The 27,156-nt window shown below is 35.0% G+C and overlaps 2 protein-coding genes across 11 annotated transcripts in view; one reads left to right on the forward strand and one right to left on the reverse strand.

Moving 5' to 3' along the window:
- The window catches only part of TRIM59 (tripartite motif containing 59), a 28,178-nt gene extending 22,383 nt beyond the window's left edge, over nucleotides 1-5,795 (forward strand). For all 8 annotated transcript variants that reach the window (XM_037841775.1, XM_037841765.1, XM_037841738.1 and 5 more), the window contains one exon: nucleotides 2,948-5,795. In XM_037841775.1, the coding sequence (XP_037697703.1) occupies nucleotides 2,951-4,159 (1,209 nt within the window). In that variant the 5' untranslated portion in view covers nucleotides 2,948-2,950 and the 3' untranslated portion in view covers nucleotides 4,160-5,795. The remainder of the gene's footprint in view (nucleotides 1-2,947) is intronic.
- Nucleotides 5,796-8,033: 2,238 nt separating this feature from the next.
- SMC4 (structural maintenance of chromosomes 4) overlaps nucleotides 8,034-27,156 on the reverse strand; it is a 46,603-nt gene continuing 27,480 nt past the window's right edge. For 2 of the 3 annotated variants that reach the window (XM_037841665.1, XM_037841673.1), the window contains 11 exons: nucleotides 19,162-19,387; nucleotides 19,005-19,084; nucleotides 17,967-18,119; nucleotides 16,872-16,998; nucleotides 12,242-12,431; nucleotides 10,981-11,125; nucleotides 10,365-10,538; nucleotides 9,769-9,951; nucleotides 9,344-9,576; nucleotides 8,737-8,920; nucleotides 8,034-8,292 (listed from right to left, as the gene is read on the reverse strand). In XM_037841665.1, the coding sequence (XP_037697593.1) occupies nucleotides 8,140-8,292; nucleotides 8,737-8,920; nucleotides 9,344-9,576; nucleotides 9,769-9,951; nucleotides 10,365-10,538; nucleotides 10,981-11,125; nucleotides 12,242-12,431; nucleotides 16,872-16,998; nucleotides 17,967-18,119; nucleotides 19,005-19,084; nucleotides 19,162-19,387 (1,848 nt within the window). In that variant the 3' untranslated portion in view covers nucleotides 8,034-8,139. Of the gene's footprint in view, nucleotides 8,293-8,736; nucleotides 8,921-9,343; nucleotides 9,577-9,768; nucleotides 9,952-10,099; nucleotides 10,236-10,364; nucleotides 10,539-10,980; nucleotides 11,126-12,241; nucleotides 12,432-16,871; nucleotides 16,999-17,966; nucleotides 18,120-19,004; nucleotides 19,085-19,161; nucleotides 19,388-27,156 lie in introns of those variants that run through there. The other variant, XM_037841681.1, reaches the window with a different exon arrangement.

The following is a 27,156-nucleotide window of genomic DNA, read 5'->3' on the forward strand; positions in this document are numbered from 1 at the left end:
AAGTTCCTTCTAGAACATACATATATATATATATATATATATATATATATATATATATATATATATATATATATATATATATAATGTTTTTTGCTTCTTTCTCAAGAGTCTAGGCTGGTTAGGGAAGATGTCTGGTTCATAAAATTTCCTACTGGTTTGTGGAGGAACTAACTTGTAAGCATAATAGCCACCTATATCTTGGATTCTTCAGGTAGCAACCAAAGTCAGAAAGTTCCTGGCCTTATAAACTTGTTTTTCAATGAGGATTGTTTCTCTCAATCAGTTCTGATTTCTGGTGAATTTGTTGCCTATAATCAATTTTTAATAATTCAATAAGAAGGGAGTAAGTAGTCAGAAAATAGAATTTGATTTCTGTGATCTTCAAAAAAATTTTACATCCAATAGTAACTTTGAGATCATAATGATTTTTTAAATTCCATTCTTTAGAAGCTCAGGAGATGACATTTTCCTTACAATATTGTTGTGAATATCTTCATTCTAAATAAAATTGAGTTTAGGGGGTTCCTAAATGGGTTCTTAGGAAAAAGGTTATTGTTTCTTAGCTTTTCAACAGGTACAGATTGGGACATTTCAGGAACACTTTGGAACAAAAGATTAGATTCTGTTTTTAGGCTACTGTTGCTGCTTAAACATTAAATAGCTCTAACAGTAATATTAAATCTAGATTGAATGTATGTCCACTGCTCAAATTTTATTCCTTGCAGAGTGTATTTTCATGCTTTTATTCTTTTGATTTTGTTGTCACTGACAACCCAGAGAAACATGTTTCTTTTTCTCTTATGGTTTTTGTACATCAGAACTCCATGTAGGTGTAGGGTAGTCTTCCCAACATGCAGTCACTTGAATTTATCTGCAGCAAATGTTATATTCTATATTGTTGCCCAGTTACTTTAGTTTCCTGGAATGCCTCTCAGTTCAAGCATAGTCTCTTTGTGGCACATCTCCCTTGGCTCATTAGGGTTCTGAATATTGTTCATTTTGAATGGACTGGTTTTCCTAAACCAATGAGAGATTTTGCCATTTTTAAAAAAAAACTAAGATTTGACATTTTATTAAAATTGGCCTCTTAAGAGACATTTGTCATTTTACCAGTAGGGAGTGAATACCTACTATGTATCAATTTCTGGGCTAGATAATAGGAATATAATAAAGATGGCTTAGATACAATTCTTTCCCTAATGGGAGGCTTACCTTATAATGTATACAAAAGTATTTTAAATAAAATCCTAAGTGCTATGAAGAAAATGTGCAATGTTAATGAGATTAACAGGGCACTTAATTTTGGAGGGAGGCCAGGTTCAAATTAGGCCTTGAAGGATGAGTAAGAGTTTAGTTTGGCAGATGGTGAAGATAAGGGAGCCAAGAGCTAAAAAGTTCTCAAGATTGTTTTGAAGGTACAGTTAGGAACTTTTAGAAAAACAAGACTTTGCAAGGACTAACTAGAAAGTTTTTTCCTTACCAAAATTTCCAAGTTAAAACTATTGCTTTAGAAAATTGTGCCATGTTGATCCTGGGCTTTTAAGTGCACTAGTATTCCAATTCAAGAAGTTAATAAATTGTTTAATAACTTGCCTTAGAAACCATGATTGAACCAATTTGAAGCAAGTTTCCATCTTTTGAATTAAAGAATATAATTTTGCTAAGCCTTATTATTAGAAATGTTTAGTCTTGCATTTTCATATGTGCATGGTTTTTTGTTTTTAGGCTTAGAATGTAAAAAGTTGCCCAGAATATAATGTCTTTAACAGAACACTTTGAATTTTACTTCATTTGACACAGAAACTTAAAGTGTTCATTATAAATTAATCGGGATTGTTTTGTTTTAGGAAGATTTTTGTCCTGAAGGAATAAGCTCTTAAAAAATTACCATTCAGAATTATATATTAGGAATTGAACCATTCAGAAAGCTTCATTGTTTTTATCTTAGTAAATACCTTTACTGCTCTTTTTTTTTTTTTTAATCTTCATTTTATTGAGATATATTCACATACCACGCAGTCATACAAAACAAATCGTACTTTCGATTGTTTACAGTACCATTACATAGTGGTACATTCATCACCCAAATCAATCCCTGACACCTTCATTAGCACACACACAAAAATAACAAGAATAATAATTAGAGTGAAAAAGAGCAATTGAAGTAAAAAAGAACACTGGGTACCTTTGTCTGTTTGTTTCCTTCCCCTATTTTTCTACTCATCCATCCCTAAACTAGACAAAGTGGAGTGTGGTCCTTATGGCTTTCCCAATCCCATTGTCACCCCTCATAAGCTACATTTTTATACAACTGTCTTCGAGATTCATGGGTTCTGGGTTGTAGTTTGATAGTTTCAGGTATCCACCACCAGCTACCCCAATTCTTTAGAACCTAAAAAGGGTTGTCTAAAGTGTGCATAAGAGTGCCCACCAGAGTGACCTCTCGGCTCCTTTTGGAATCTCTCTGCCACTGAAGCTTATTTCATTTCCTTTCACATCCCCCTTTTGGTCAAGAAGATGTTCTCCGTCCCACGATGCCAGGTCTACATTCCTCCCCGGGAGTCACATTCCACGTTGCCAGGGAGATTCACTCCCCTGGGTGTCTGATCCCACGTAGGGGGGAGGGCAGTGATTTCACCTTTCAAGTTGGCTTAGCTAGAGAGACAGGGCCACATCTGAGCAACAAAGAGGCATTCGGGAGGAGGCTCTTAGGCACAACCATAGGGAGGCCTAGCCTCTCCTTTGCAGCAACCGTCTTCCCAAGGGTAAAACCTGTGGTAGAGGGCTCAACCCATCAAATCACCAGTCCCCTACGTCTGTGGTCATGTTATACTGCTCTCTTTTAAATGACCGTCAAGATATATTAGTGATTTGAAGGTTAATGTCTAAAACTTTAAATAATATATGTTTTTGTTATATGTAAAAAATGCTTTTGTTTTCTTTACAGGAAATGCACAATTTTGAGGATGAGTTAACGTGTCCCATTTGTTACAGTATTTTTGAAGATCCTCGTGTACTACCATGTTCTCATACATTTTGTAGAAATTGTTTGGAAAATGTTCTTCACGCATCTGGTAACTTTTATATATGGAGACCTTTACGAATTCCATTGAAGTGCCCAAATTGCCGAAGTATTATTGAAATTGCTCCAACTGGTATCGAATCTTTACCTGTTAATTTTGCATTAAGAGCAATTATTGAAAAGTACCAGCAAGAAGACCATCCAGATATTGTCACCTGCCCTGAACATAATAGGCAACCATTAAATGTTTTTTGTCTACTAGATAAAAAATTAGTTTGTGGTCATTGCCTTACTATAGGTCAACATCATGGTCATCCTATAGATGACCTGCAAAGTGCCTATCTGAAAGAAAAGGACACTCCTCAAAAATTGCTTGAACAGTTAACTGACACACATTGGACAGATCTTAGTTGTCTTGTTGAAAAACTGGAAGAACAAAAATCTCATTCTGAGAAGATGGTTCAAGGTGATAAAGAAGTTGTTCTCCATTATTTTAAGGAGCTTAGTGATACATTAGAACAGAAGAAAAAAATTTTCCTGACTGCCCTAAGTGATGTTGGAAATCTGATTAATCAAGAATATGTTCCACAAATTGAAAGAATTAAAGAAATAAGAGAGCAGCAGCTTGAATTAGTGACATTGACCACATCTTTGCAAGAAGAATCTCCACTTAAATTTCTTGAAAAAGTTGATGATGTCCGCCAGCGTGTGCAGATCTTGAAACAAAGGCCACTTCCTGAGGTTAAACCTGTTGAAATTTACCCTCGTGTAAGCCAAATATTGAAAGAAGAATGGTGCAGAACAGAAATTGGACAAATCAAGAAAGTTGTCATTCCTGAAATGAAAATTTCTACAAAAAGGATGTCATGTTCCTGGCCTGATAAGGATGAAAAAGAAGTTGAATTTTTAAAAATTTTAAACATTGTTGTAGTTACACTAATTTCAGTGATACTGATATTGACACTCTTTTTTAACCAACATATATCCTTTCTAAATGAAATCACTTCAGTATATTTTTCTGACGTGTCTCTATCTGTTTACCAAAGTTTATCTAACAACTTGCATAATTTAAAGGATATACTATGTCACACTTTATATTTGCTAAAGGAATTCATGTGGAAAATAGTTTCTCATTGAAAACTGAAATCCCAGTTGTTTAAATAGGCATATGCTATGCAGCAGAGACTAACCATCGCCAAGTGAAGAATAGGGGTCGCATGGATACATTAAAACAAATAGCAAATTTTAACTTTATTAGTTGCAACAAACATGTAGAACTATATCTTTCATGCTTCTGTTGGGTAAAAATGATGTGTGAAAGTTAGAATTGAGACACAGAATGTGTGAAACATTCAAATCAAGTCATTAGAAAAATAAAATCTAGTAATTACATGACTTGAGTATTTATTAAAAATACAGTATCCCATTTTGATTGACTTGATAGATGACGTATCACCCTGATATTAAACATGTGTGTACCAATATTGACTTTTATCATTATACACTGCAGTGGTTGGCTTTGCAATTCTTTTTATATATCTGTATTTATATATGTAGCTTTTAGATCAAGAGATGGCAAAGTCCAGAAAGTGCACATGCCTTTGTTTTCATGTGGCGTGAAGCTTCGGGGTGGGTGAATAATAGTGGTGCAAAAAGCTTTTACAGAGTATAACTGATAAGGGATTGCTTACATTAAGGATCTATTTGATCCTGGTCTACACATTTAATGTGTTTTAGATTTAAGATCCTTTAAATTGTTCCTTCCAAATATTCATTCCAAATAAAGGTGTTCGATAAACTAAGTATTAGAGAACCAGTGGTATTTTCTAATATAGTTTTTAATACAAATCTATGATTTGAGTAAGTTTATTTTGAGATTGTATTTGAGTGTGTAGTGTTTTGTTTAGTCTTGTCAGTAGTTAAATCACTTCTTAGATAATTTGAAAACATTATTTGAACAGAACCATGTTGGTGACATAATCCATTCTCAACGAGTCAAATTACTTTGATTGAATTTACAGTGATTAGAGTTGTGATGGTTGTGGTAGGACTTTTGAGCTGTTTGCCCTTGCAAGTACAAGCTCAGTTGCTTTCCAGAAATCCTGATGATCGGTTGCTCTGGGATTGCATTTCTAAATCTTAGCTAACTAAAAAATTTTTAATATCAGATTAGTGCTCCTGGCACTACAGATTACATTCAAATGAATTATAATAAATATGGCTGTATTCAGGACACTAGTTCTCAAATCACCTTTATAGCTTATCTGAGAAGAAATCAAACAGAAGTTTGATTTCAGAAGGCTGTATTAACTCCATTTGGGACCAGAATCAGACCGTATCTGGCATAATTAACTATTGTGGGGTCAAAGAGCATTTGAAGGCTATAATGGGTGTGGGAAGATGTGTTCAGATATTAAGATACATAAAGATGATAAAAATACATATTACCCTGACTAAAGTTGCATTCATTTGATTACTTACAATAGCCATGCCACGGAAGTGCCATACACTTCTGAGTAAATGTAAACATTAATAAAACACTGATATATTACCTATTATGTATTAGGCAGTTATTCTTAGTTCTGAAATGGGTACCAACACTCATTTTATAGGTGAGGCAACAGGCACAGAAATAACTTCTCAAAGGTCAATATAGCTATATGAGGGGGGACAGTGGGATTGGTGGGGCCACAGGGATCACACTCCTGTTTGTCTAGTTTGTGGATAGATGAATAGAAAGGTGGGGGAAGGAAGGAAACAGACAGGCAAGGGCGCCCAGTGTTCTTTTTTACTTTAGTTGCTCTTTTTCACTTTAGTTATTATTCTGGTTATTTTTGTGTGTGTGGTAATGAGGGTGTCGGGGATTGATTTTGGTAATGAATGTACAACTACGTAATGGTACTGTGAACAATAAAATGTATGATTTGTTTTGTATGACTGCGTAGTATGTGAATATATCTCAATAAAATGAATAAAAAAAAGGTCAATATAGCTAAATATGTGGGAGAACAATTCAAATCTGTGCATTGTTTCCAGAGTTCATGTTGTGCTGACTTTAAAGGACTTCTGGTCAAGAGTAATGTTACTAAAATAGAGCTTCAAATCTAAGACCATTTTGGGCTTAACATTATTGTTTTTTAACTTGCTAGTTTCTAGACAATTTTTTGATAAATTTTATGAAGTATACATAGATACATTTAAGTATGTAAGTAACTGGTTCTTTAGACATGCTGTTCTTTTATCTTTTTACCAGAAGTATGAGATTGTATGATTTTAAGGGTATAATAATCTTGCAATATTTCTAGGTTTTATGTGCAACAATATATTTTAATAAACTCATTTTGATATTTCATTTGCACTGAGTGGCTTAATAAGGTGCTCAAAAGCAGGAGTGGTAGCTTTGGCATTTTCACATGGGTTATGGGTTTCATGAACTAATTCTTTGTTAGCGTACTGAACTACTATACTACTCCAGTGGTTACGAATTGAATAGCTAGGGTAAGGACTTTAAGAAAAATTTTTAAAGAGAAGTTGTAGGTTTACAGAAATATCATGTATAAAATATATAAAAGAGTTCCCATATACCACCCTATTAACATTGCATTAGTGTGGTACGTTATAATTCATGAAAGAACATTTTAATAACTGAACTATTAACTGAGTCCATCATTTACAATATAGCTCATTGTGTTGTACCAGCTTTAAAATTCCTTCTGTGAAGGAGGAGCTAAGATGGTGGCATAGAGAGGCGTGGAAGCTAGTCCCCCTGGAACAACTAATAAACAACAGGAACAACTAGTAAATAACGTGGAATAACTGCAGGGAGACAAATGTGACTGCAGACCTGCATAGAGAGCCCCTCCCTCACAGCAGCCTGATGGGAATGTATGAAACAGGAAACCTTGTGGTGGGCACTGTCTTGAGATTAACTGTATAAATATTAGAAATCTTTCATGAACCAGAACAAATGTATGACACTACAGCTAGAAGTTAATAGAGAGGCATATAGGGAAAAATATATACCTATAGCAAACTATATACTAGTTAGTATTTCAACGTTCTTCCATAAACAGTAACATGTACTATACCAATACTATCAAATCCACAACGGAGGATTTGAGTTTCATTTCCTTTTGTGTGTCTCTTATTTCTTTTCTGGAATAATGAAAATGTTCTAAAAATTGTGATGCATGCACAGCTGTATGATGGTACTGGGGACAACCGATTGTACACTTTGGATCTTTGGATAACTATGGTATGTGAACAATCCCAATAAAAAAAAAATTCCTTCTGAAAACCAAGTGATTGCCAACTTATTTCCAGTAGCATTAAAACATCCTTGAGTCAGTACAGTGTAGAAAAACTTGGTGGTTTTACAGGCAAAATAAATGACATTCCATCTTAATTTCCATTTTATTACTAAGGAATTCAACCCCTTGTATATGAGTCAGTCTTTTTATAAAGCAACTATAGCGGGGTATTTTTCCCTTCCAACTTAATAGGATTATCCTAGTCAAGTTCAGATGCCCTCATAAGTTTATTGACTCTCTTGCAAGTGAGTTTTTAAAAAGTCAAACCTGTCAAGTTTTATAAAAGCATAAGATACTTAAATTCTCATTCCTACAGTTTAGAATGGTTTTGGGGAAAAAAAAAAAGTTCCCATTACTTGAATAATAATTTACTAATTTATATTATCACTTTTTAAGTGAAATGCATTAAGAACTTATCCAAGATTAGCTGGCAGGCTTTTCCAGTGTAAAGTTAAGGTCCATAAGGGTAGTCTGACCCTTGACATGATCCAGTTTAGAAGTTTACTGTGTATCAAACAACGTATTTTCAGCTCTGCTGGTAGCAATTTGAGACTAAGGGTAAGTCAGCATCTTAATTTTGACACAGTCTATTGCTTAAAAAATTGTAACATTCCTACAATCTCCTAGAAGCAGGTATAGAGAATACTTTATTAGACTTATCACTTGTCTTAAACAGTATAAAATAGAAACCAGTTCTGTGATCCAGTTTAGGAATATGTATTTTTATACACTTCTTTACAAATAGAATATCAGTAATACACCAAAACTAGGCTGATTCGATTTGAGGAAACTTCAGCATAATCAAGGTTAGCAAAGTCCTTTTGATGCAATTTCTTTTGGGTTTACTGCAACGCTTTTTGTTATGTTATATGTCTTGTAAATTCCAATAAGTCTATCTGAAATCTCAAACATATTATTTCGAAGAGAAATTATGATGAACTGGGCATTTTTTGTTTGTTCCTATAGTGAAAGAAGAAGAAACATGTCATGATAAACATAATAAACACTTAAGCCTTCATTTCACTTCTCAAATATTTTTTGGGGCAGTAAATTCAACAACATACTGACATATTAACATGAACAGAAATGATGGAATGGATAATTCATGAGAGTATTAGGCTCTGAGAGGAATTTAGACATTTTTGGAAGCATACTTGCTAAGAGCCAAGAAGGAAAGCTGGGATTTGAGCGCTGATGTGTTACTAATTTGCATCGCCAATGTTTATTTTACCTCTTCAAAATGGGAATATTTGGTTTGCTGGGCTCAATCTATTTTGCTATCACAGGATATAGTTAGAAAATAGGGAAAAGCCCCAAAGTGAGAAATAAGTAAAAAAAACTCTGTGTGTAATGTTTAGGGACCCCTAAAATTTTGAGAATGCCAACCCCTAAATGAATACGTACATATATATAAAATGCAACAATAGACACATTTTTAAAATCAAGGGCTGCATCAATCTCATCCATGAAGTAAAGGGGAGTGGGTTTGTAGTGGTGAAGAGCAAATACTAAAGCCAATGAACTAAGAGTTTTCTCTCCTCCTGAAAGGTTGAATATCTTCTTCCAACTTTTCTTTGGTGGTCGAACACTGAAATAATCAAGAAAATCTGTATTAGTCAAATAATTTTTAAAGCTATTGCTAAGACTTCATGATTTGTTTTCTGTAACTGGTTTCCACCACCTTCTTCCTTGGGAATGTCGCCTTATTTGCTTTTCATAAATCTAAATATTTGTTATTTTATAAAAATGTTATTGGAGAATGAACACATAGGAACACGTACAAAAATTTTAAGGTTTAAACAGCAGGTTAAGTGTTTCTTGCTATTTTCTCCCCTTTCCCAATGCAATTTTTCACACTGCATTTTTTCAATCATGGTGTTAAATTTAAACTGCTGAAAATTAAAACAAAACACCCAATCACAACCCACCCAAGGAATAATAAAGAGTTTGGAGAATATGTACAGAAAACATTGTCATTAGGATCAAAAACTCTATATTTATGCTGACAAACCTGAACATGATTCCTTCAGAGAAAGGATCCAAGCTGTCTACAAGCTCCAGTTCAGCATCACCTCCCAAAGTAAGCATTTGGTAATTTTCCTTTAATTTATTTGTTATTAAATAAAAACCTGCCATAAATTCATTAAGCCTTTGTTTCCGAAGATCTTCGTACGCCTGTCTAAAATTATCTCTTTCGTAAGTAATTTTGTCCAATTCTGCCACCCGTTGCAAATATAATTCTTCCTATGAAAAAGATTATGATCATGAGAAAGCCATCCATTCAGATTTGAGATGAGATGCTCAGTCAGTGAGACTATATCTAGTTATATAAAATTAAAAGTCACAATTTAGGCCAAGAAACGAAATGGAATTTCTGACTATTATATATAATAGTATTATATATGTATCATATTCTATTATACATTTCATCCATACCTTTTTTTTATACTCTGCAATGGCCCCTAGGTTTGGTTTCATTTCATGACACTGGGCTTCCAAAAGTGCAATTTGATTTGTTATAGAATCTGGATTCTTGATTGCTTCAAGATCCTCTGGGCTTAAAATGGAAACCTCTTCAACAGGATTGTCTTCTATGGGATGCAGTGATATTTTTGAAATCTAGAAGTTTCATTTTAGATGAAGATTAGAAAAGGTACAGTACTATAGTTTATGACAAATCACATAATTACTAAAATAATGAATGCTAAGGAGATATGGCTAATTTTATATCAATTATTTTTCAAAGGACTTCAAGAAAGACACTTACAAACTTTCCAAAATGTTCATGTAGCCTTTGTTAAAAACTTCAGATCCCTGGGGTGAAAATGTAGTCCACTAGTTCTAAGCATTGTCCAGATTTTTACGTATATTATTATTATGTAGTTCATTATATCTCCATAAACCTGATAAGTGATTATTTCATGGAATTAAGAATCATAACGTCAAAATAGAAAAAAGCTAAAAATCCTTTTTTTTTTTTTTTTTTTTTTGCATACGGGAAATTCTGAGCAAGTTTAAATGGTAATCCTTACCTCTCTTTGCCAATATTTTATTTTAGAATTATGTTCAGCAATGTGACCATCTATCTGTTCAAGTTTCAACTTAATACTAAGTGCATCTTTTTGAAGAGCATGTTCATTTTCTTGAATTAGTTTTAGTTCTTGAAGTAGATTACGATGTTCTTTTTGAATCTCTGGTAAGGACCCCTGAAAATCAAGAAGAACTCCTACAAATATGATCTTCCAAATAGAACAGGTAGTTTCACTTTGCAAAGATAAAGAAAGGAGTTAGCAATCTCTCCCCCATGTTCCTTACATTTTAAGCTAATTATGAATATTTTTCTGATTTAGAGAAAACTTACAAGAGTAGTCAAATATATTCTTCACACAGATTTGCCAGTTTAAAACATTCTGTCACAGTGGATATACAAAAATTTAATAGTGATTATTTCTGGATGGTAGGATCACAAATGATTTATTTATATTTCCCAATACATAAAAATATTTTGATTGTACAAACAACGTTACAAAACTTTTAAACCAATTGAGTGCTTACTACATATGTGCAAGGCACTGATAAGATTTTATATCCAACTCTTCAAATTGCTTCAAATACTTTCCCTTCCCCTCTCCAATACACAAGTTTTACCTCTGCAGCATTTGTATTCTTCACAACCTCTGCTGCTTTGTCCTCAAGACTTTTTAGCTCTCCTGTTAAGTCACCTACTTCTTTCTCGGTATCTTTTATTTCTGTCTCTGTACGGAAGACAGAGTCTTGTGCTTTTTTAAGATTTCTAAACAAGTAAAATGACATATTAAAATGTAGTAACGTGATTTGTTATTCTGCTTCTGTAAATTTACCAAATCATTTTTCATGACATTTATTTTTACCCTTTATCGTATTTTTATTTGTGATTTACCAAAACCATCTTTGAATCAGTTAAGCGCTTGCGCGCACACACACACACTTGTGGGATGTTATATATTTTATTAAACTGCAGTATTAATTAAACTTCCTATCTTCTATAAGCTTCTGATAGCATCTAACCTTAGACTCTGAATCAAAACTGTCTATTGGATTATTTATTCTTTTGGCATTTTGTCAGACTGGAGTTTCCTAAATCTGTACACTCATGAAAACTCTACCTTTAAAGAAATAATTCCCAGCTCAAGCCAGGGCAACAAGTACTTCCAAAAAACAGGGTGGATGCGGGGGCACTATTTTCTCCTTTAATTAAGTTACTTCTACTTGATTAATAAATATACTTAGGCATACTTTTGCTACTGACATAAACAAATAACTTACTAGCTTATTTTTGAGCAAAAGGCATAGAAATAACTGATAATATGCAATCAATTTGTTGAAACAGCGATTTCATTTATCTTAAAATTTTAACACCCTAAATATATTTAGCTTTATTTTAAAAGACAAATAAGTATGCTAAAAAATTGAATTTTAAAACAAGATCTATGAACAGGTAAACACATTTTGTAAGATGAGAAAACAGAATGTCAGAGCTAATTAAACATTTAAATCAACCAAGATAAGTCATTCTGCTAAGAGATCCTATTCTTTCACTTATTCATGTAACGTCTACATCTACTTAAGTTAATCAATACCTACTTCCCTAAGCCCGAGAAACAAAACTGATTTCTTTACCCTCACAACAATTGGGGAGGTATATAACTGCTCTTTTCCAATTCATGCCTTTTTACAAGCTTTTTTTCTTTTAAATTGATCATGTGATGTTTATTCTAGGTTCCACCTTATTAATAAGAGTCCTATTAAATAATGACGTGAGATAGGTTTACTAAGTTCAACAAGATATACCATTTACTGGCACATTAAACTTAAATCCTAACCCCTGTGGATGTGGGGAAAGGGCAGACAAGTTAAGGCATTACTCTACCTGTCTGCAGTCTTGATTGCTACTTGGGCTTTAGTAATAGCAGAAGCACACTCATCTAACTGCTTATTTATTTGATCAAGTTTGTCTTGTTGAGACTTTAGTTTATGGTTATTGATTTCCACGATGATACTGTGTAGCCTTTTAACCTCAGCTTCTACTTTACCAGCTCTCTCAGCCACACCGTCATATTCTGAAATTAAAAAATAAAGAACTTAATTCATGTTTCTATGCTAATAATGAACATCAATTGTTAGATACTTAAGTCAACATGATAACCTGATGCACTCAAAACAAGAAATTTTAGACACTCGGGGAAAAGTACCTTAAAAAAAAATCCAAGATGTAGTATATATATATATATATAATGGAATACTATTAAGTCACAAAAAGAAATAAAAGTCTATTACATGCTACCCTACAGGTAAATCTAGAAAACATAGTATACTAGGTGAAATAAGCCAGACATGAAAGGACATTTCATTTATATGAAATATCTAGAATAATTTTCATAGAGGCAGAAAGTGGATTAGAAGTCATGAGGTCAACAAGGATGGGGGTGGAATGGGAATTATTGCTTAATGGATACAATTTCTGTTTGGGGTGATGAAAAAGTTTTGGTAATGGATAGTGGTAATAGTAATACAACATTGTAAATGTAAATAAATGCCACTGAATTACATACTTAAAAATGGTTAAAATGGTGAATTGCTACTTACATTTTACCAAGATTTAAGGAAAAAAAATCCTTATGTCAAAAGAAATGGTATTAAAAAAACAAAGTTAAATCCTCTGGCCCAGCTGTGAACATACCCATTTATTTCTTAATGGCTTCATGCTCTAGGGCTCTTTACAAAGACCTTTTCCAACTTTTTCTTATAGTACTTCCTTGGTTATTGCTTTTATACTGATTTTTAGACTTAGGTTCCCTGTCCACAGTGAAAAAATCTGTGGTTATTTTATTTTCTTCTGCTATCCTAACTCAGCAGTTCTGTGCTATTCTAGATAGTGAGGTAGGTAAGAGTAATTAGTGCTCTCTAGTGTTCCACCATGTGCTGCAGATTGGCTAAGCTATATCCCCCATATTCCACTGTAGCTTAGGTTCAGATATATTTAGGTCTATTCAAACTAAGAAGATTTGCATGATTTGGAAGGTGTTAAGTGAGGAGTCAGACATGTTTCTGTTGATAACATGCTTCTGTTGGCAAGCAGTCAGAAGTTTGGATCTTCTGTAGTGGTGTTAAAACTATCAATAGTTTTGTGACTATTGACAGGCAGTGGCATTAACTTTAATGATATGGATCATTAGTAGGTGCAACATGATTCTGCTGGTAGTTGTAGTGCATCTTTCCAGTTTGAGAGGTTACTTTTCAATTTTAGAAGAGGCAACTGCTTTGATGGCTGCAGAGTAGCTCTAGAAATTATTTTGAGTGCTCAACCTAGAGTCTCTTTAAGTCTTCCTACTGAATCAGTAAACAATTTAATACACTTACACACACACCACAAATCATTTCTATTTACCCTAGCTATAGTGGACTCTGTTCTCCATACTTGAATCTTATTACAAAATACAGGAAGGATGGAGAGGTGGCAAAAAGGTGGGGAGCTCAATCTATTAAGAATACCAATGTCTAGTAAAAAAAAAAGCTGAGCTAACCAGTGGAAGGGATTCCCATAAAGTTCTATAGAAGGTATGTGGGTATTTGGTATAGGGGTTGGGAGGTTACGATTTGCTGAGAAAAGGAATGGATAGAGATAACTACTGCTTCCCCTCCATTGCTTTTTTTTTTCCTCCCGGGACTCCTGTTAGGTAGATGTCAACACTTTGACTTTTTTTAACTCCCCATTTCTTTATTATTTTTTTGTGCTATATTTTTCTTTATTCTTTAACCTGATATTTTTAACCCAACTACTGAGCATAATTCCAATGATTCAATTTTACATTTCCAAGATCAGCATTTGATTCTTTTTCAAAATTGTCCATTTTGAGGGGATCCCTTATTTTTCAAAGGATATTAAATATATAGATTTTGAAGTCCCTTATTGCTAACATTTGTAACTTCCCCCAGGTCTAAGTCACTGCATTTGTTAAGAGAATTGTCTTGCTCACAGTGGTGAAGTTACAAGTTCCTTGTGGTTGAGATTCCATTCAGGTGTCTGGAACCTGCATGCGCATTCCACCTGTAGGGTAAAACACTAGCTGCTGTGGGGGTTAGCACTACTTACAGTGACTGGGGGATGGGTCAGAAATAGAGCTGGAAGGAGTCCCAACCCCAAATTTCCTCCCCAAAAGGGATTCTTTAAAGCATTTTCAAGTACCACGATGTGTTTCTTTTTAAATACCTTTAGTAGCATGTGTATTAGAAGGATGGGGGAAAACTAGGGTATAGGATAACCTGTCATTTTGAAATCACTATTCTATATTTAACCATTTATCTTCAAAATAAGCTTTTTGTAAAGACTTAGATATAAAGGATTTACTATATTCACTGTTTATAAAAAATATAGGTATGTTCAAAGGAAGAGTTAAGGAACCATATGGTTAATAAAGCATTTCTATAATTTGTTAACTGATGTTTATATACCTTGCTATGCCAATTTACGACTCTGAAAGACAGTTATTAAAATACAACAACAAAAACCTTATTATGGCTGTCTAAGACCTCATTAGCTCTTGAATGAATTATTGCAAAAGCAGCCCAATTTTCATACTTCCACCTCTCTGTCCTCCCATTCTATTCTCTGCATAGCAGCCAGAGAGACACCTTAACAGACTACTGATAATACCAAGCATTTACATGAAGAGACATATGCATAGGGCTTCTAACACAAAGTCAAGGTTTCCTTTTACGTAAGATTCCTGCACTCTCTCTGTGAAACAGTGTTGCTATAAGTGGCACAGATATACTTTTTGGCCTTTCAGCTGATCATTAGGTACCATCAAAGCAATTACAACAAATATTGTGGGTGAGTGGGAAAGACGAATATAGGGAAAGGGGGGTGTGGGGGAAGTCAATGTGTGTACAAGAAAATATAGATCCAAACTAAATGAAAGGGGGAAAAATTAAGTCAGATTATGCCACTAGTTATTACATCACTCTCCAGGAGCATTCTATTTCACTCGAGTTGTTATCATGGACCATAAGGCCCCCACGTTCTATAACCCTCTGTCCTTTACTGTAGCTACTCTGGCCTCCTTATAATCTTTGAACACTCCTGGCATGCTCCTGCCTCAAGGCTTTTGCATCTTGCCACATTTTTCTTGGAATGACCTTCTCCCAAATATCCACATGGTTAGCATTCCCATAGCTTTTACCATCTCAGCTCAAACATCTCTGTATCAGAGGCCTGCCTGACCACGTCTCCATCTTTATCCAGATTTTTCCTATTACTTAGCACCACCTGACACAATATGCAGTGTATCTGTCTATCTTCCCACTCTTGAGTGTGAGCTCTGTGAAAAAGAAGGGCTTTCTTTTGTTCAGTACTCTAACAACAGAAACTAAAACGAAGCCTTGTCAATAGCAGACAGTAGTTGAGAGAATGCCTGAATATTAAAAATGAGATTAGTCCCTTGTAAGATTGTATTAAGTTTTTGTGAGGGAACTCAACATTTCAGATTCTCAAAGGAACTCAACCTCCAATAAGCTGAAAATGGCTACAGATTATCTGGTGTGCATAGTGGACACATACCTAGCAACTTTTTACCTCTTTTTCTCTTGGAAGAGGACACCCTCATTTTTGGAGCATTTGGACAATTGCTTCAACTCCATTCCAATTAGTTCTTTTGGGATGGACAATTAGTGTTTGCCTTCCTCAGACCATGAACCAAAATGAAACAGGGGTCCTTCTTGAGGATATAATGAAGGCTCACTGTGCTTGCTGGGACCATTAGCTAAGATGCTATATACCTGGAAGAAGTTGGTGGCCATGACCCACTCACTCTCTTCCCTCCTCCTGCAGTAAGATGCTCACCTATGTCTGACTGAAGCCAATGTGGAAAGAGCAGCTGAGATGCTCAAATGTATGATCAGGGGACTTCAATTAAGGTTATAAAAGATATTTCCACCTATGAGCCTATGCTTAAAGCTTCTATTTTGGTAGAACGCTTATATATATATATATATATATACACACAAAAAAAAAATTCTGGAAGGAAAAATCAGTATTTTCCAAATTCTCAAGGAAGTATGCATACATTTATTTCCTGTGTGCTCCTGTTTAAGTGATTTAGTTTTTCCTAATTCTCAGTTTTCATAATCTATAAAATAATACTATTTTGAAGCATTCTTATGAAGATTAGGGCCAATATATGTAAAGTATGAAATTAAGAGCATGGGCTCTGGAATCAAGACAGCCTTGGTCCAGAATTCTTATACTACCACACGTTGTGTGACCTTAGACAAATTATATAAACTATTCTGTGCACCAGTCTCCTTAAATGTCAAATGATACTAGTACTTACTTTATAGCTTTGGTATGAAAATAATAAAAACTGTAAAAGAGTGTAGTGACTTGCACATTGTATATTTAGCTGCTATTACTATTCTATAAGCAGCTATTTTAAACATTTCAAACTTTAAAAACTTGTTTTCAACAATCTTGGAAAAAATCTACCTTTCAAAAGACATACCGGTTTTGAAAGTGCTAACATTTTCTTCCAGTAATTTCTGCTTTTTTTGGTCAGGGGCTGTAGCAAGTACATTAGCTTCAAGTTCCTTAACTTGCACATTCAAATATTCTTCTTGCTCTGATAAGCGCTACAGAAATATTTTAAACATTTAAGGTCAATATTTAAATTGAGGAACAGTAACTATTTTAAAATACTTAAGGTTAAAAGGAAAACAGTATTTAAAAACCATTAAGAAAAAGGCAAATACTCTAAAAGGAAAAAAGGGCAGAAAACATGGACAATTAAATTGTAAAAAATGACAACAGCAATAAACACTAGAAATGATGTGTAAGATCATTACAAAGACAAGTTAAAATAAAATGCCTTTTTTAGTTTATCATTATAACATACTTAAGACAACATACTCAAGAACTACATTTACACACACTGTGAAACAAATTTTAGAAATCTATCCTTAAGCAATAGTTGGATGAGTGTTTAAAGGTATACCCCACAAGGATATTTTAACATGGCAATTTACATAATAACAAAAACATTTATCAAACTGTGGTATAAACAAAATTCAGAGATTGAAAACAATAAATTTACACTGGCTTGAGAAAAATAACCATAATTTATTAAATGAAGAAAAGCATACTATGATTTCATTAAAAAGCTATATGTGCTTTTAACCTACATATCTGTCATCCACAAATACAAATTAGATTTTTCCATAAAAACACTGAAAAAAATTCGAAGGTAATTATCTTCTGAGTATTTTCCGAAAACTTTTTCTTTGTTTTTAAACAATAGGCATTTTCACGATCAAGGTAAAAACGCAACTTTGAAAGGAAATGAAAACGAAGGGTCATATAGATGCTAAGGGACAACATCTCTATGGAGTACAAATGGAAAACAGGAATAGCTGTGGCTGGATCCTGTGACAGGGCATTATCCACTAGTACTTCAGGAAATAATATAATCATCAAGAGACAGATTTTCTACCTGGAAGCTACTCCTCCACTCTCATATATTTTTAAATTTAAACTAATAGCAAAAATATTTTGCCAAAGTTGCTGTTCAATTCCAATACGTTCATCTATAGAAAAAGAATACCTGGATGCTTGCGGTAAACTTTTCTAGCATATTTCTCATTTCTCGTACACTATTCCGTAACTTAACTACTACTTCTTCAAGTTGTACTTTCTGCTCCTGGATTTGTGCTGCTTTTTGAGAGTCTCTTTGCAACTGTGATTCCATTTTATTTACCTATAAAGAAAAGTACCAGTGAATTAAGTTTTCTCCAAGAGTCATTTTAGAATAGCAATCAACTTAGTAACAGAAAATCCAAATTTCCAATGTTAATAGAGTAAAAACAAACAATCCATTCCCAATCTACAATTCCTCAATTTTAGGAGATTGTCAACTAATTTCTGCATTACAGCATTGGATTGGAAGACAATGTTAAGTGTTTAAGTCACTTATTATTTCAAGTAAGATATATAATATAAACACTGAAGTTGAAAGGGCATAAGTTATTTGAACATATAGAAAAAATTAAGGCACAACTCTAAACTTTGGAAGAAGTTAGGTTACCAGGAAACCCAAGCATGTTTTTTAAAGGAAGAAAAAAGTATATAACTACAGTGTTTGGAGGGCAATAATGGAATGTAGCAGTTTTCCCAGCACATTCTGACATTCTCATATACCTTGTGGTAGGGAAAAAAAACTTCTGAAATAAAATTTGGAAAAATGCACCAGAATTCATTACTATACTCATACCTTAAGGAATTATATAAAAATAGAAAAAAAAAGCATCAAGGAATAGCAGTCATTACATGAAAAAGCAATAAACAAATGTCAAATAGTAAGTGAATGGTTAAGCAAATTATGAAATGCCCGTATAATTCAAATTTAATAAATAAAGGTATGCTGAGCATACACTTTCTAATAACATGTTGCTTTTAATATTTTGAAGGTTTTTATGTAAAAATCCACAGCTTATCAGTCATTTATACAAAATTCAATCTCTTTAATTTAAGAATCTGAGTACAGTATATTTAAAGTGGGTGAATTTTGTGGTATACAAGTTATACCTCAATAAAGATATTAAAAAAAAAAAAAAAGTCTGTCTACAACTTTATTTATACTGACCTCTTCTTCAGAGATTTCAACCACGACCGATGAACCCATTCTTCCTTTCATTACTTTGCTTCCACCACCAGTCATTGTACCTGGAAAAGAGGAGAGAAGTCAGCCTTACAAGTCTCCCCCAAGTTTAAATAAACTCAATGACAGGAAAAACAATTACCCGACTGTTCGATGATTTGTCCCTGTAAAGTTACTACTCTCCATCTTCTATCTTTTTGATACGCTACTCTTGTGGCTTGATCCAAGTTGTTAGCTACCAAGGTATCCCGTAAAGCAAAGTAAAAAGCTTGGCGAATTTTCTCATCTTTTACTTTTACTAAATCAAATAACCGAGGAGTATTTTCAGGAGTTGTAATTTTGGTCATTTTCTTCTCCCACACAGTCATCTAAAAGTGAAAAAGTAAGTATGTATAATAAAGTAAAGAACAAACCATTCCTCCTAGGTATTGTTTACTCAAGTAATATACATGTTTAAATGTAAGAAGATAGGTATACAGCATGATGAATATCTGTATTAACAGAATATTATTTTGTTTTTAATTAAAAAATTATTGTAAAACTATCTCTATTCATGACATGATCTTGTATATAGAAAATCCTAAGTAATCAACACAGTTTAGCAAGGTTGCACGATTCAAGATAAAGACGCAAAAATCAATTCTATTTCTGCACAGTAGCAATGAACAATCCAAAAATGAACTTAAGACAATAATTCCATTTATAATAGCATCAAAAATAAAATTCTTTGGAATAAAAAAACTTTTTACTTTGAAAGAGTTGTGGGTTTATTGAAAAGTCATGCATAAAATAAAGGGTCGACTTCTTTGGCTGCCCAGTGAAGCATTTCCTGAGGAGTTCGTCGAAGTTGCCGGTTCGTTTCCTGAGGAGTTCATCGAACACGTTTTACGAAGATCCCAGTTCATTTCCTGAGGAGTCCGTCGAAGTTGCTGGTTCGTTCCCTGAGGAGTTCATCAGACTTCTTCCTTGGAGTTGACAGTTTGCTGACTGCCCTACAGAATTTGGACTCGTGCATACCCACAGTTCGTCTTAAGAAGCTACCTCCTGGAGGCGGGGCAAGATGGCAGACTGCTGAGCTGTATGTTTTAGTTACTCCTCCAGGAAAGGAGGTAGAAAGCCAGGAACTGCGTGGACTGGACACCACAGAGCAATCTGATTTTGGGCATACTTCATACAACACTCATGAAAACGTGGAACTGCTGAGATCAGCGAAATCTATAGACGGAGACCAGACACCAGAGAATCTGATAGCAGCCAGCCCAGCAGAGAGGAGACAGGCATAGAAAAAAAAACAACACGAAAAACTCCAAAACAAAAGCGGAGGATTTTTGGAGTTCTGGTGAGCGTTGAAGGGGGAAGGGCAGAGCTCAGGCCCGAGCTCGGGCCCTGAGGCGCATACGCAAATCCTGAAGAAAAGCTGATCTCTCTGCCCTGTGGACCTTTCCTTAATGGCCCTGGTTGCTTTGTCTCTTAGCATTTCAATAACCCATTAGATCTCTGAGGAGGGCCCTTTTTTTTTATCCTTTTTTCTTTTTCTAAAACAATTACTCTAAGAAGCCCAATACAGAAAGCTTCAAAGACCTGCAATATGGGCAGGTCAAGTCAAGAGCAGAACTAGGAGAGCTCTGAGACAAAACGCAATAATCCAGTGGCTGAGAAAATTCACTAAACACCACAACTTCCCAAGAAAAGGGGGGAGTCCGCTCACAGCCATCATCCTGGTGGACAGGAAACACTCCTGCCCATCGCCAGCCCCATAGCCCAGAACTGCCCCAGACAACCCAGTGTGACGGAAGTGCTTCAGATAACAGGCACACACCACAAAACTGGGCGTGGACATTAGCCTTCCCTGCAACCTCAGCTGATTGCCCCAGAGTTGGGAAGGTAGAGCAGTGTGAATTAACAAAGCCCCATTCAGCCATCATTTCAGCAGACTAGGAGCCTCCCTACACAGCCCAGCAGCCCAGAACTGCCCTGGGGGGACGGCACTCACCTGTGACATAGCACAGTCATCCCTCAACAGAGGACCAGGGGGTGCACGGCCTGGAAGGGGGGTGCACGGCCTGGAAGAGGGGCCCACTTGCAAGTCTCAGGAGCCATACGCCAATACCAAGGACTTGTGGGTCAGTGGCAGAGACAAACTGTGGCAGGACTGAACTGAATCACCAGGGAGATTTGATTGTTAGAGCCACCCCCCCCTCCCTGACTGCCCAGAAACACGCCCCATACACAGGGCAGGCAACACCAACTACACACGCAAGCTTGGTACACCAATTGGACCCCACAAGACTCACTCCCCCACTCACCAAAAAGGCTAAGCAGGGGAGAACTGGCTTGTGGAGAACAGGTGGCTCGTGGACGCCACCTGCTGGTTAGTTAGAGAAAGTGTACTCCACGAAGCTGTAGATCTGATAAATTAGAGATAAGGACTTCAATTGGTCTACAAATCCTAAAAGAACCCTACCAAGTTCAGCAAATGCCACGAGGCCAAAAACAACAGAAAATTATAAAGCATATGAAAAAACCAGACGATATGGATAACCCAAGCCCAAGCACCCAAATCAAAAGATCAGAAGAGACACAGCACCTAGAGCAGCTACTCAAAGAACTAAAGATGAACAATGAGACCACAGTACGGGAGACAAAGGAAATCAAGAAGACCCTAGAAGAGCATAAAGAAGACATTGCAAGACTAAATAAAAAAATGGATGATCTTATGGAAATTAAAGAAACTGTTGACCAAATTAAAAAGATTCTGGACACTCATAGTACAAGACTAGAGGAAGTTGAACAACGAATCAGTGACCTGGAAGATGACAGAATGGAAAATGAAAGCATAAAAGAAAGAATGGGGAAAAAAATTGAAAAAAATCGAAATGGACCTCAGGGATATGATAGATAATATGAAACGTCCAAATATAAGACTCATTGGTGTCCCAGAAGGGGAAGAAAAGGGTAAAGGTCTAGGAAGAGTATTCAAAGAAATTGTTGGGGAAAACTTCCCAAATCTTCTAAACAACATAAATACACAAATCATAAATGCTCAGCGAACCCCAAATAGAATAAATCCAAATAAACCCACTCCAAGACATATACTGATCACACTGTCAAACACAGAAGAGAAGGAGCAAGTTCTGAAAGCAGCAAGAGAAAAGCAATTCACCACATACAAAGGAAACAGCATAAGACTAAGTAGTGACTACTCAGCAGCCACCATGGAGGCAACAAGGCAGTGGCACGATATATTTAAAATTCTGAGTGAGAAAAATTTCCAGCCAAGAATACTTTATCCAGCAAAGCTCTCCTTCAAATTTGAGGGACAGCTTAAATTTTTCACAGACAAACAAATGCTGAGAGAATATGCTAACAAGAGACCTGCCCTACTGGAGATACTAAAGGGAGCCCTACAGACAGAGAAACAAAGAAAGGACAGAGAGACTTGGAGAAAGGTTCAGTACTAAAGAAATTCGGTATGGGTACAATAAAGGATATTAATAGACAGAGGGGAAAAATATGACAAACATAAACCAAAGGATAAGATGGCTGATTCAAGAAATGCCTTCACGGTTATAACGTTGAATGTAAATGGATTAAACTCCCCAATTAAAAGATATAGATTCGCAGAATGGATCAAAAAAAATGAACCATCAATATGTTGCATACAAGAGACTCATCTTAGACACAGGGACACAAAGAAACTGAAAGTGAAAGGATGGAAAAAAATATTTCATGCAAGCTACAGCCAAAAGAAAGCAGGTGTAGCAATATTAATCTCAGATAAAACAGACTTCAAATGCAGGGATGTTTTGAGAGACAAAGAAGGCCACTACGTACTAATAAAAGGGGCAATTCAGCAAGAAGAAATAACAATCGTAAATGTCTATGCACCCAATCAAGGTGCCACAAAATACATGAGAGAAACACTGGCAAAACTAAAGGAAGCAATTGATGTTTCCACAATAATTGTTGGAGACTTCAACACATCACTCTCTCCTATAGATAGATCAACCAGACAGAAGACCAATAAGGAAATTGAAAACCTAAACAATCTGATAAATGAATTAGATTTAACAGACATATACAGGACATTACATCCCAAATCACCAGGATACACATACTTTTTTAGTGCTCATGGAACTTTCTCCAGAATAGATCATATGCTGGGACATAAAGCAAGCCTCAATAAATTTAAAAAGATTGAAATTATTCAAAGCACATTCTCTGACCACAATGGAATACAATTAGAAGTCAATAACCATCAGAGACTTAGAAAATTCACAAATACCTGCAGGTTAAACAACACACTCCTAAACAATCAGTGGGTTAAAGAAGAAATAGCAAGAGAAATTGCTAAATATATAGAGACGAATGAAACTGAGAACACAACATACCAAAACCTATGGGATGCAGCAAAAGCAGTGCTAAGGGGGAAATTTATAGCACTAAACGCATATATTAAAAAGGAAGAAAGAGCCAAAATCAAAGAACTAATGGATCAACTGAAGAAGCTAGAAAATGAACAGCAAACCAATCCTAAACCAAGTAGAAGAAAACAAACAACAAGGATTAAAGCAGAAATAAATGACATAGAGAACAAAAAAACAATAGAGAGGATAAATATCACCAAAAGTTGGTTCTTTGAGAAGATCAACAAGATTGACAAGCCCTTAGCTAGACTGACAAAATCAAAAAGAGAGAAGACCCATATAAACAAAATAATGAATGAAAAAGGTGACATAACTGCAGATCCTGAAGAAATTAAAAAAATTATAAGAGGATACTATGAACAACTGTATGGCAACAAACTGGATAATGTAGAGGAAATGGACAATTTCCTGGAAACATATGAACAACCTAGACTGACCAGAGAAGACATAGAAGACCTCAATCAACCCATCACAAGCAAAGAGATCCAATCAGTCATCAAAAATCTTCCCACAAATAAATGCCCAGGGCCAGATGGCTTCACAGGGGAATTCTATGAAACTTTCCAGAAAGAACTGACACCAATCTTACTCAAACTCTTTCAAAACATTGAAGAAAATGGAACATTACCTAACTCATTTTATGAAGCTAACATCAATCTAATACCAAAACCAGGCAAAGATGCTACAAAAAAGGAAAACTACCGGCCAATCTCCCTAATGAATATAGATGCAAAAATCCTCAACAAAATACTTGCAAATCGAATCCAAAGACACATTAAAAAAATCATACACCATGAACAAGTGGGGTTCATTTCAGGCATGCAAGGATGGTTCAACATAAGAAAAACAATCAATGTATTACAACACATTAGAAACTCGAAAGGGAAAAATCAATTGATCATCTCAATAGATGCTGAAAAAGCATTTGACAAAATCCAACATCCGTTTTTGATAGAAACACTTCAAAAGGTAGGAATTGAAGGAAACTTCCTCAACATGATAAAGAGCATATATGAAAAATCCACAGCCAGCATAGTACTCAATGGTGAGAGACTGAAAGCCTTCCCTCTAAGATCAGGAACAAGACAAGGATGCCCGCTGTCACCACTGTTATTCAACATTGTGCTGGAAGTGCTAGCCAGGGCAATCCGGCAAGACAAAGAAATAAAAGGCATCCAAATTGAAAAAGAAGAAGTAAAACTGTCATTGTTTGCAGATGATATGACCTTATATCTAGAAAACCCTGAGAAATTGACGATACAGCTACTAGAGCTAATAAACAAATTTAGCAAAGTAGCGGGATACAAGGTTAATGCACATAAGTCAGTAATGTTTCTATATGCTAGAAATGAACAAACTGAAGAGACACTCAAGAAAAAGATACCATTTTCAATAGCAACTAAAACAATCAAGTACCTTGGAAGAAACTTAACCAAATATGTAAAAGACCTATACAAAGAAAACTACGTAACTCTACTAAAAGAAATAGAAGGGGACCTTAAAAGATGGAAAAATATTCCATGTTCATGGATAGGAAGATTAAATGTCATTAAGATGTCAATTCTACCCAAACTCATCTACAGATTCAATGCAATCCCAATCAAAATTCCAACAACACTACTTTGCAGACTTGGAAAAGCTAGTTATCAAATTTATTTGGAAAGGGAAGATGCCTCGAATTGCTAAAGACACTCTAAAAAAGAAAAACGAAGTGGGAGGACTTACACTCCCTGACTTTGAAGCTTATTAAAGCCACAGTTGCCAAAACAGCATGGTACTGGCACAAAGATAGACATATAGATCAATGGAATCGAATTGAGAATTCAGAGATAGACCCTCAGATCTATGGCCGACTGATCTTTGATAAGGCCCCCAAAGTCACTGAACTGAGTCATAATGGTCTTTTCAACAAATGGGGCTGGGAGAGTTGGATATTCCATATCCAAAAGAATGAAAGAGGACCCCTACCTCACCCCCTACACAAAAATTAACTCAAAATGGACCAAAGATCTCAATATAAAAGAAAGTACCATAAAACTCCTAGAAGATAATGTAGGAAACATCTTCAAGACCTTGTATTAGGTGGCCACTTCCTAGACTTTACACCCAAAGCACAAGCAACAAAAGAAAAAATAGATAAATGGGAACTCCTCAAGCTTAGAAGTTTCTGCACCTCAAAGGAATTTCTCAAAAAAAGGTAAAGAGGCAGCCAACTCAATGGGAAAAAATTTTTGGAAACCATGTATCTGACAAAAGACTGATATCTTGCATATATAAAGAAATCCTACAACTCAATGACAATAGTACAGACAGCCCAATTATAAAATGGGCAAAAGATATGAAAAGACAGTTCTCTGAAGAGGAAATACAAATGGCCAAGAAACACATGAAAAATGTTCAGCTTCACTAGCTATTAGAGAGATGCAAATTAAGACCACAATGAGATACCATCTAACACCGGTTAGAATGGCTGCCATTAAACAAACAGGAAACTACAAATGCTGGAGGGGATGTGGAGAAATTGGAACTCTTAAAAGAAAAGAAAAAAAAAAATAAATAAATAAAATAAAGGGTCTCCCATATATCATCACATTATTAACACTACATTGGTGTAGCACATTTTTTACAACTGACGAAAGCACATTTTTTAATTGTACTACTAACTACAGTCCATGGTTTAACTTAGGTTCACTGTGTTGTACAGTTCCAGGGATTTTTAAAAATAATTTTTATCGTAGTAACATATATACCACCTAAAATTTTCTCTTTTAACTACACTCCAATACATAATTTAGTACTGTTAATGACTTTCACAATGTTGTGCTATCATCACTACCATCTATTACCAGAACTTTTCTTGCTCTGATAAGCGCTAGAGAAATATTTTAAACATTTAATGTCAATATTTAAATTGAGGAACAATAACTATTTTTAAATACTTAAAAAAGGAAAACAGCATTTAAAAACCATTAAGAAAAAGGCAAATACTCTAAAAAGAAAAAATGGAAATAGAAAAGCTGTACCGATAGTTACAAAATAATGTTGCAAGAAACTGAAGAATGAAATAAATGGAAGACATCCCATGCTATAGATTGGAAGGCTTAATAGTGTTAAGACAGTAGTATTCCCCAAATTGATCTACAGATTCAAGGAAATCTATATAAAAACTCCAGTCATCTTTTTTGTTAAAACTGGTAAACTGTCCTTAAAACTCATATGGAATCTCAAGAGACCCAGGGTAGCCTAAACAATCCTTAAAGAGAAGAACAAAATTAGAGTACTCACACTTCCCAATTTCAAAAATTTACTACAAAGCTCCAGTATTCAGGACAGTATGATACTGGCACAAAGAAAGACATAGCTCAAGGAAATAGAATTGGGAATCCAGAAATAAACCTTTCCATTTACAGTCAACTAAGTTGACAAAGGTACCAAGACAAATGGTGCTGGTACAACTGGATATCCACAAGCAAAATAAAACCGCCGAACACCTGCCCTACATATATCACACATAAAAATTAACTCAAAAGGGATAAAAGCTAAATGTAAATGCTTAAAACTATAAAACTCTTACAAGAGAACACAGGAGTATGATCTTGGATGAAGCAACAGTTTCTTAGATATGACACTAAAACACAAGAACAAAAGAAAGATAAATTGGACTTCAAAGGCACCATCAAGAAAATGAAGACAACCCACAGAATGGGAGA

Source organism: Choloepus didactylus, chromosome 1, assembly GCF_015220235.1.
Source record: "Choloepus didactylus isolate mChoDid1 chromosome 1, mChoDid1.pri, whole genome shotgun sequence".
Classification (NCBI taxonomy): Eukaryota; Metazoa; Chordata; class Mammalia; order Pilosa; family Megalonychidae; genus Choloepus; species Choloepus didactylus.